The sequence below is a fragment of the Vigna radiata genome, unplaced genomic scaffold (assembly GCF_000741045.1).
Source record: "Vigna radiata var. radiata cultivar VC1973A unplaced genomic scaffold, Vradiata_ver6 scaffold_293, whole genome shotgun sequence".
Classification (NCBI taxonomy): Eukaryota; Viridiplantae; Streptophyta; class Magnoliopsida; order Fabales; family Fabaceae; genus Vigna; species Vigna radiata.
Window position 1 is genome coordinate 343,127 of NW_014542032.1, and position 11,098 is coordinate 354,224.

An 11,098-nucleotide genomic window follows, 5' to 3' on the forward strand; every position below is an offset into this window, starting at 1 on the left:
TATAGTGTTAATTCGCTAAGAGAGTGAATGAATGAATGAACTGATGTTGTGTGAATGTGAAATGGGACCGCCAGATCCTTGACGGCGCTCGGATCACTGACGATGGCAGTGGAGATTTCTATTCTTCCATTTCCTTGGTGACAACAACCCTTATAATTTTTATCCTTCCATTTTTGGTCTTATCTAAATCTGCAATCACCTATGCTCTTTATAAAAAACTCAATAAAAAGGTCACGTAAACAAATATTTAACTGCCGTTAGATGAATTCGACGACAGGTCTCTAATTGAATGAAATTTACATTATTAGAGACCCAATTTATACACCAAAAAGAAAAGAGACCTATTTAAGATTTTAGACAAAAATAAAGACTTATGATAAGATTAAACCTTTCCTTAACGATGATAAGTTCTACAATGATAAGAATGTATGCTAATTTTCAACAAACTAAAAATACAAAATTTAATTTCAAACAATATCACAAAACTAAATTTCTTGTTTCTCTCTCTCATCAATTAAAATATTTTCTCCACAATTTTAATTTATTATTTTAGTTTACTTTTCCCAAAAATCAATTTCACTGTTTTTAATTTTTTCTTCCTTCTCTCTAATCTAAATTAGCATATATCACACTCAATTAATAATCGTCAGTACCATCATAAAATATACATATGCATAATATATTTTCAGTCTTTCATTAAGTATTTCCAAAGTTTTCAAAAAAATAATATAATAATGGAGGAGGAATTATAAAGTATAATAATATATATCTATATAATGTTCTATTTTAACATTTTAAAAACTTTACCGTGACAACTTATTTTCTAGTTTTTATTTGTGTCACATTTTGTGAATAAAATCAATTTTTTCATAGATTTTATTTTGTTTAATTTTTAAGTTTATTTGATTTTATATTATTTTGTATTTGAATTGTTTTATATTTTTTTATTTTTAATATTTATTTTTAGAATGTGAAATATGTTAATAAGAAGCAATTTTGATCATGGAAAATAAGCAGAAATTTAAGAAAATATAATTAGACAATAAAAAATGATTTTTAGACAAATAATCACGTCAGATACACTAAAATCCCACTTAACATTGTAAAACTTGAAGAAAGGACTCATATAGTATTCAAGTCACTAGGTAAGCCATATTTTCACCCAACGAGTTACAAGTCAAAGAGCGTCAATTTTTAGATTTCGCTAGACAAGAAGGAAACTGTTGGGCGAGTTTGTCGATCCTAAAATGTGAAAGTTGATATTTAGTCATGTTTTTACAAAAGTTTTAGACATTTATCATTTTTACACAAATAGAACCGCCTAGGGTGAGCAAGAGAGACTCTTGCACATTGTTTGGAGTGTTGGGGATCTCTCCATCTTCTCTTTAGGTTTTCTCCTTCATCCATGGTGGTTTTTTCTCTTTAGGGTTAAAGAGAAAGATAGGTTATAGATTGAATGTGAAAATGCTAAGAAGAAGCATGATAAAAACTTAGAATAGCTGCTAGGTGTCTTGGGAAAAGACTTTCATTTTTTTTATGATTTTTATTTCTTCTTTATCTCTTCAATTGGTAAACCTTAGGTTATCCACCATGGAGAATTATTTCTATTCAAGTGACTAGAAATTAAAAAAACTACACACTCACATGTGACATTGTTCATCTTCTGTCAATCATTTACAAGACATTATAAAAAAAACTAAAATTAAATATAATTTACCTAAATAAAAATCACATTGAATATAAAAAAAATGAGTTCCATAATAAATGAAATCCATAAAAATAGAAATAAAAAATATTTAAGCCTATTAGTAACAATTTTTTTAAGGGTTAAATATGTTTTCAGTCCCTCAACTATCAAGCGATTTTAATTTTAGTCCCTCTTTCAAACTTTGATACACTTTGATTCTTTTCCTTAAGGAAACTATAATTTATCGTCCTCCAAAACCAACACCGTTAAGGCTGAGTTGGCTAACGGTGTGTCAGATATTTTTACTTTTTCTGACACTGCGTTTCTCTCTCCTCTCCCTCTGTCTCCTTCCTTGCATCTTCCAACTTCTCTCCCTCACTCTCTTTCCACTCTCCCTTGCGACCGTAAGGTCTCCCGCTTCCTCCAGCGCCACCCCTTCCTCTTTCGAACCTACCGTCACATTGGCGGCAAGTTCTGGCTCGGCTTCACTGATCTCATGGAGGACCTTCTCGTTGAGGAGCACTCCCTCATGGATGCAATTGAAGTCAGCCGCGTGGAGAAGGTTCATAAAATCCTCATGATGTTCGCGCGCAACCGCATCCCTTTCAGCAAAATCCACCACCACTATAGAACCCTCTTCGGCATCCCCAACGATTTTTGCGACAGGGTCGCCAAATACCCTGACTTTTTCGAAATACCGGTTGACACTAACGACAAGAGGGTGCTGGAGTTGGTGAAGTGGGACCATCTTCTTGTCGTGCTCTTGAGAGGGAGTTTATTGTTGACGAGGATTCGGTTAAGCGGAAGTTTAGGTTTCCGGTGAAGTATGGAAAGGTCCATTTTACACTCAACATGCGTAACTGGTTGAAATTTGGTTAAAAGAAAATTGCGTAGCTTTAGTGTTAATGATAAGCTTAGTGAAAAAAAGAAAAAGAAAAAAACCTGTGACTTGGACCAGGAAAAATTATATTAAGAGGATTTTGTTTTTAATGATAAAAAATACATAATCAACTTTTGCAGAGGTAAGATCAAGACATGCTGGAAATTCATGGAAGAAAGCTTGAAGGGTACTTGTTTTGACTGGAATTATGCTTCTGGTATGAACTGTTGGTGTTCATTGTTGATGTATAGAGCTCCAAAGTAATAAATTTATATTGATGGATTTTCATTAAATATGACAAAAAAATCTGTGTCTGCGGATATCCGTAGATAAAATCCGTGATGGATAGTTGATATTTGCAAATATTTACTATCTTCAATTTGCGGGTAGCGAGTATTTTAATATCCGTTTATAAACGGATTAGATACAGGTATTATACTATCCGTATCCACGGATATCGTTACTCACAAAAAATAAAAATAAAAATTTAATTTTTATTTTATTTTGTTAAATGTAATTAAAATTAACATTAATTTATATTTTACAAGGTTAAATTTAATTAAAATTAAATTTTAATTTATATTTAATTTAATTTATATTATATTTTTTATTTTTGTAATTCTATTTAAATTTTATTTTAATAATTTATAAAAATATATTTTTTTAAATATTTGCGGGTATCTGCAAATATCCACGGATATCCGCGGGTTTAAAATATCCGCAAATATTTTTTAAGCAAAAATCCCTGCGGATAGTAGATCGGATAGTAGGTAATTTTTTTTTTCGTCAGACCTAATTTTAATTATGAATTTATTTATGAATTAAAATTATAAATATGACAACTTTAAAATAAAGTTTCTGGCTAAGATTCTTTAACACTTTTTCATCATGCAATGTTTAACAATTTAATAATTATTATTATAAAAAACAACTTTATGTGATAAAAACACTAAAACCAATAAGCAAATAAAAATAAAGTTTAGTTTACATAATTTTAGATTATTTAATAAATGATATTTTAAAATTAGATAATTCAAATTATTCTAAATAATTTAATTCATATTATAGTTCTAAATTATATCATTCATAACATAAATGTAATGAAAAAGAAATTCAGAGAGTATATTTAGATATATAAACAAATTATCAGAGGAGTGTTTCATTCTACACCTCCAACCCTTTCATTTTGCACCCCTCCAAATTTTAATTAAATACCTATTTTATCTCTAATTAAAAACACTTTTAATCTTTTGAAAACAAAAAAATCTTACTCATCTAAAACAGTTCAGAGTTTTAAACAACTTTAGGTTTTATTAGGTTTTCGTCTCTTCTTCTTTTGCTGCCATTACAGAACCTCCATCTTCCTCATTTGGGATTTGATTTCTTCTTCACTCTCTTTCTTTCAACAGGTGCAATTTCCCCTGTCTCATATTTCATTTTTTTTCTTCATCTTTAGCAGGTACAATTTAAAAGGCAAACAGGTCGGATATCAAAAATGATATAAGCTTCATCGGATATCGACATCCGATTGCATTTCGAGAGACGATACCTTTTCTTTCTATTTTTTTTTTATTTTATAAAAATATTATGTTTAAATGTCTTGAGATTTTAATTTGATTTTTGTATATTTACTTTTTGCATTTTTTAAAAAATTGTATACTTAAATTTCAACAAAACAAAAAACTAATAAAAGAAATAAAAAATTTATAAATAATATAATAAACTTAAAAATAATTAAATAATTATATATATGCATTTTTTATATAATAAAAATCAAAACATTTAAAATGTATTTTTTATATTAACAAAATTAAATAATTATAACAAAACAGTGGTTTTTATAATTAACTATTTACTATATATACACTATTATATTTATTAAAAATAAATAAATATCTTAATATATATTTAACATGGGATATTTTGAAAATTGGAGGTGCTGGGTGAAAAAATTGTGAAAAGGTTGGAAATGCAGCCACCTCATTGATTAGACAGCATTTCTGAAAATTAAAAGTGCAGATAATAAGGTTAACACTGTAATTACTTCATTAATTAGAGGACAGTTCTGGAAATCGGATATACAGAATGAAAAATGTTGAAGGTAGAGGATGAAACACCTTGTTAGAGGGGTGATGCTCCTTGCACCTCTACCTATGTTCTCTTCACTTCAATTTTTTCTAATTACAAATTAACTTTTCAAACTTTTTAATTTTATTTATTTCGCAGGTATTCCTCTAACGTCTTTCATGTTTATATTCTTTTTGGAAAAAAATTATTTTATATAATGTATGTTTAATAATTTTTTGATAAAGTGATAGTTTATTTTATATATTTTTTTAAATAAATTAATAAAATAATGATACAGTGTTGTTAAAATATCATTATGCTGTTTCTTTTACCCTTCACGGATATGAACATGCGGATATGAACATGCGTCAGGTTCTTAAAAACGGATGTGAACATCCGTTCATCGACATCAACGCATTCTCTGTTAGTTTTCTTCGGCCACCTAATTAAGAAACCTTCTATTATAGCTTTTTCCACGGAGGGTTTTGTTGATTTTAGAACTGTGGACCATTTCTTAGTTAATTACATCTGAGTCACTGTTGTTGCTAACTCACGAGGTGGATTCAGTTTGAATGACCGAGTTTCTGCAGTGTATGATCACGGGATCTTAGAAGGGTTTCTTCGATTCTGAGCTGAAACTGTAGTGTCGGATAAAACAAAGAGACGAAACAGTGTTTTTGTTTGGTGCCGAGAGAAGTCCAATTGTTGGTTCCAGAGTTGTCGAGGGAGAAGTGTGGACTTTGGTGATTTGTTTGCTTTTGTGTTACATGCTGTTAAGAAAGTTTTCAATAAAGATAAGTTTTACTGTTTTGTGTTCTGTGAGCCAACCGTGTAGGAAGGAGAAGATATTCAACACATGGCGATACAAGTATGTAAATTTGAGTTTCTTCTTTGCTTTTTCTTTGATGTAGAATGTTTGATGCCGTGTTGAGTTTTTTTGAGGGACATGAGATTGTTGTGGTTTAGTATGTTTTGTGGTTTGTTCTGGATTTCTAGCCAAAAGTCTTTTCATTTGGGTATGACATGTCTAGCTCTTTTTTGAAGATTATAAAAAAAAAATGTCAAATTAAATAATGGTTTTCCTTTTCAAATGCCAAATATTTGTAGTTTTTAATTTTATAAATTTTGAGAAAATAACTTTTGAGTGTTTCTGGTTTAGATAACAGTTTGATTTAATCTTCAGCAAAGCCACAATTTTCCTGATCTTTTAAAAAGAAAAGAAAAAAAAAATCAAGGTTCATTTATGGAAACTGTGAATTATTGGTTGATATTTTTTTCCCTAGTAGACAAATACTCTTTGGTCATGATTTCATTTAATTGTACTTGAATTTTTCATTATGAGAACTTTTTCTTTTTCTTCTTGATTATCATATTATACTTATTTGCTTTTTGGATTGGATGCAGGGCAAAAGTGCATTTACTAGATCAAGGGTGTGCATTCTGTTGCAGATATTATTCCACTACATGATCAGTTTTCTTTTGGAAATGACTATGCCTTGAAGGTTGCCCCTTTGATTCTTATGTTTTTGTGGCATTATAAATTTGATTTTCACATCTGTGACAGTGTCACCTTTGTTTTAATCAATTTTATATGTACATCAATAGGTAAAAAAACCGTATAGAAATGAAGAACACAAGAAGTTCCTTGAAGCCTTAAAGCTATAATGGCAGGGCCTGGCGAAGGATTGAAGGTATAATTAATTTTGAACTTCCATATATTATGCCATTAAGATTCTAGCTGAAGAATAATATAAGTCACTGAATCAATCAAGAAGGTTGGTCTAAGTTTCTGGATCCTTTTATTATCACCACAGAACATGTTGGCACAAAGACTGCTGTTCAGATTCGAAGTCATGCTCAAATGTTTTTTTTCTAAGGTTTATTGTTATATTCCAGTACCCATCATTTACCATATATGTTAAATATATAGCATGAGTCATAATAAGTTAGAGTTGTTATGTTATGACTTTAAGAGATGCAAAAGTTATAACTTTTGAGGGTGAAGTTGAAGGGTTGGCGTTTAAGTACATTCTCATGCAGATTGTTAGAGAGTCTAGTGGGAACAGCACAGCCTTGGAGGAATCAATTGAAATTCCACCTCCACGCCCAAAAAGGAAGCCAAATCATCCTTACCCTCTTAAACTGATTGAGATTCCAAAGAAAGAGATTTCCAATTCAGAACATCCTCTGAGGTCTAATTCTCTCAAGTCATCAGATTTTGGTCAAGAAAACAATTCTCTTAAGTCAGTGTTATCTACTGTTGTTTCCGAAAACCTTGGTTCCTCCGATTCAATTCAGAGACACCCACTGGAAGTTTGTCACGAGTCTCATCCATTAGTGGTGTCCTCGCAAACAGATTTCCACTAGCTCAACCCAAAACATCATTTAAGGAAGAAGAGGATGGTATGGAGAAGAGATTGAAGTTCAAGCTTTCTAAAGCTGCTTCTATGGCTCTCCGAGGCCATGACATACAAAATGATTTTCCAGTAGTACTTTTGAAGACCATGTTATGAGGACTTTAAGTTTCTCAATTATTTATTCTGGTTCAACGGATGTCGATGAAGGGATGTTGACATCCATTTTTAAGAATCTGACGCATTGTTCATATCTGTGAAGGGTAAAAGAGAAATAAAAACGTGGAGGATGGTGGAGGGGGTAACAGCCAAATAAATAAAATTAAAAAATATAAAAAGTTAATTTTGTAATTAAAAAAAATTATAAAAAACTGGAAAGGTGGAGGAAGCATAGGTGTGGAGGTGAAGGGAACAACACCCTAGTTAGAATTGTACTACTAAATTTGGGACGTTGCTCCCTACACTTCTCCATTTTCTCCCTCCACCTCCCCTTTCCTCTTTTACCCCTCATTCTATTTTTTTATTCCTAATTTATCCTTTCCTAAAGGTTTATTTTTACGTTTAAAATTTTATAATTTCTGTCCATTCTCCAGAAACAACCTATTCATTCTTTATTATGTTCATTCTCTCATTCTTACTTCTATTGAGAATTGTTGTTGCAGGCGTGTGTAACAAACTTGAATTTCTGTGTTGATGGGTTGGTGGTGGATTCTATCAATAAGAAAAGTTTGTGAATATGCGGCGAAGAGAATAGGTAGTAACTCAAAATTAATCTGGAAAATTAACCTGCAAAATCCTTAAACGGATGTCAGCATCCGTCCACACATCTCAACATCCGTTTAGGATTGAAAAAGAATGAGTTTAATATTTGCATTCAAATTTCTTCCTCATTAATAGATATTCTTTCGTCAGCCATAAAAGAAACAAGAATTCGGTGAAGGAAGATGTTGGAGGCATTGCGTACCTCGTAATTCTTATCCCTGTAATGATCATTTTACTGAAGTAGCAAGAAAATTAAATTTGTAAGAACATATAGCATAGCTAGTTACCTATAATACTGCTAAGTGAAATTCAACATAAAAAAAATCAGAGTCCGAATACTATACAATGATCAACTATCTATCAAAAATTTTTCCTAAGCTCAACATTTTTCATCATTCTAATAATGTTCTCAAGAATCGAGTCCAAAATTCCAGCTACCTGAAATTACGAAAGGAAAAAGTAAAACTTATCAACAATATAATTTTTAAAAAAAGCATAAAACAAAATCTGGAGCAATGGCAAATACAAACCGTGAAAACACCTCGAATAATGGCACAAACATTAGTAATAAAATGTGAAAAAGACCTCTAGTTTTCTGTTATTAAGACCTGCAGACATAAACATTGTAAACCGTGATAAATTTTATTAATACGGCACAAATTCATCCAAAATTATGACCTCCGTATGCAGACCTGGATTGGGGAGAGCTCAATATGAAACTTCGCAACAGGAATGTCAACACTGTAAGCCACATTGTTGTGCGTTGTGTACTCGTACTCCTCTATTAATCTGTGACCTTTTTCTATTCACAACCTCTATTTTAACTATCTGAATATAATGTTCTATCTGCAGAAACAAGAGTTGTAGAACTATAAGAGATTTGGAAGAAAAGGAGAAAGGAAAAAATAAAAATAAAAAATAAAAACTTCTAAAGGTCCTGGATATTCATGTTGGCTTGCAAATTAAGATAAATATTCAAGCAATCACGATATTTCCCATTTTGCTACCAAACACTCAAAATTCATATACTAACCAAAATAAAGTCAAATAGCAAAGTTAATATCTGCGACATGTTTGCGGTCCATCCATACTCACCAGTAACCAAACAGTAAGGGGAATCAACAATCTGTCCAAGACAACAACCTTCTCCACTTTGTCTCCCAGAATGTCCTTGATGACCTTGCAGAGCTCCTCAAAGGATTTCTTCTTCTCTTCCTCAGTTTCAACCCCTCCTTTGTAGCTGAAACCAATTTCTTCCCATCATACTCCTTTAGTTGTCCGACTGCATACTCATCAATAGCACCCACCATGTACAAAACTTCATAGCCCTTCTTCTTCAGTCTCTCCAAGAAGGGTGAGTTCTCCACAACCTTTTTGCTCTCTCCAGTGATATAGTAAGTGTCCTTCCGTCCCTCCTTCATTCTCGTAACATAATCCTTCAAGCTTGTCATTTCATCACCACTTTTTGTTGAGTGGTACCTCAGCAAGTCAGCCAATTTGGACCTGTTCTGGCTATCCTCGTGGATACCCAGTTTCAAGTTCTTTGAAAAAGCATCATAGAACTTATTGCAGTCTTCCTTGTTTTCTGCAATTTCGTTGAACATTTCAATACACTTCTTCACAAGATTCTTTCTGATCACCTTCAAGATCTTGTTCTGTTGCAACATCTCACGAGAAATGTTGAGGGCAAGTCATCAGAGTCAACAACACCTTTCACAAATCCAAGGTACTCAGGAATGAGGTCTTCACAGTTGTCCATGATGAACACCCTCCTGACGTAAAGCTTGATATTGTTCATCTTTTTCCTGGTGTCAAACAGATCAAAGGGCGCTCTCTTTGGAACGAAGAGAATGACCTTGAACTGAAGCTGGCCCTCCACAGAGAAATGCTTCACAGCCAAGTACTCCTCCCAGCCGTTGATCAGGCTCTTGTAGAAAGCAGTGTACTCATCTTTGGCGATCTCTTTTAGCTTCCGCAGCCAAATTGGTTTTTGTTTGTTGATCAGTTGCCACTCGTGAGAAACCTCCTTGATCTTCTTTTTCTTATAATCTTTCTCCTTTTCCTCGTCGACATCCTCGATATCCCCTTCTTCCACCTTCTTGGGCTCATCATCTTCGTCATCACTAATTTCTTTCTCGGTTGTCTTCTCCGTCCAAAGGTAGATAGGATATCTAATGAATTCAGAGTGCTTCTTTACAAGATCCTTGATCCTCCTTTCCTCCAAGTACTCCAACTGATCTTCCTTGAGGAAGAGAGTAATCTTAGTTCCCCTTCCGAGTTGCTTGCCCTCAGTGTCCCTAGTAACAGTGAAAGAGCCACCAGCCTGAGATTCCCAAATGTACTGTTCATCGTCATTATGCTTGGTAGTAAAGGTATGCAGAGTAGAACCCCACACCGAACTACCCAATCATGCTTACATCAGCACCAACCCGCAACGCCTCCATGAACTCCTTAGTCCCAGACCTCGCAATGGTACCCAATTGTTCACCAAGTCTGCTTTAGTCATTCCAATGTCAGGCACGAGTCAAATGAAGAGCTTAGGCTGAGCATCGAGCTTGCTCTTATCGATTAAAAGAAAGTGACGGAGGTGGGAAGAAGAGAGAAGAAGAGGCGGATGTGCTTTGGGGGGGGGGCTGTTACAGAGTAAAAGTAAAACAAAAGGTTATTTGTGGAATTGAAAAATAGGAGAGGTGGAGGGAGGAAATGGGGAGGTGGAGGGAGTAACGCCCCTAAATTTGGTAGAGATGGGGCCATGGATTTAACATTAGGCCGAAAGCTGTTGCAGTGCTAAATTGGGTTAGGGCGGCCTTAAACACACCAGACAGAGACCTGTAAAACAGAAAAAAAGAAAAAACATAAAATAAAAATAATTATTTTTATACATAATATATAAACAGAAAGGTAATAAATTCATTTTCAGACAAATTAATCCTGACCTTTCATTTGTCTAACATGATAAGTTTATTTACCAAATAATATTTAATTGGTAGTTTTCAATAAATTGAAAGCCACTCGTTTAAAATTATTTTGAGAGTACCCTGACTTGATCCCACTTAATTAAATTTGCTTATGTTTAGCTGTAAATGACACAAATTAAATTATCAACAGTACGATAGAAAAATACAATACTACACTTCGATATGGATATAAAATTAGATTTCGGAAACTGAAAGCGTAGTAAAATTGTGAAAATATTTAAATATATAAAACCTATTTTAAAGATCAGTGAAATTCGTATAGTTCAACTAAGATGGTAATAATGTTGTTTTGGATATCAAAGTTAATTATATATATATATATATATATATATATATATATATATATATATATATATATATATATATATAT

General features: G+C 32.5%; 1 protein-coding gene and 1 pseudogene across 1 annotated transcript; one reads left to right on the forward strand and one right to left on the reverse strand.

The window, feature by feature from the left end:
• Window positions 1–5,012: 5,012 nt before the first annotated feature.
• On the forward strand, window positions 5,013–7,457 carry LOC106779017 (protein REVEILLE 1-like). Its single transcript, XM_014667035.2, has 5 exons — window positions 5,013–5,502; window positions 6,039–6,136; window positions 6,240–6,325; window positions 6,449–6,511; window positions 6,675–7,457. The coding sequence occupies exons 3-5, from the start codon at window positions 6,299–6,301 to the stop codon at window positions 6,999–7,001; spliced, it is 417 nt and encodes a 138-aa protein (XP_014522521.1). The 5' UTR covers window positions 5,013–5,502; window positions 6,039–6,136; window positions 6,240–6,298; the 3' UTR covers window positions 7,002–7,457.
• A 242-nt stretch (window positions 7,458–7,699) lies between these two features.
• The window catches only part of LOC106779018, a 5,368-nt pseudogene continuing 1,969 nt past the window's right edge, over window positions 7,700–11,098 (reverse strand).

What these genes read in the sequence shown, in the direction of transcription:
- LOC106779017 (XM_014667035.2), top strand. Translation starts at nt 6,299, where the DNA reads ATGGCAGGGCCTGGCGAAGGATTGAAG. An exon ending in GGCCTGGCGAAGGATTGAAG is followed by an intron (nt 6,326 to 6,448) that starts GTATAATTAATT and finishes TTATCACCACAG; the next exon opens with AACATGTTGGCACAAAGACT. An exon ending in TCAAATGTTTTTTTTCTAAG is followed by an intron (nt 6,512 to 6,674) that starts GTTTATTGTTAT and finishes ATTCTCATGCAG; the next exon opens with ATTGTTAGAGAGTCTAGTGG.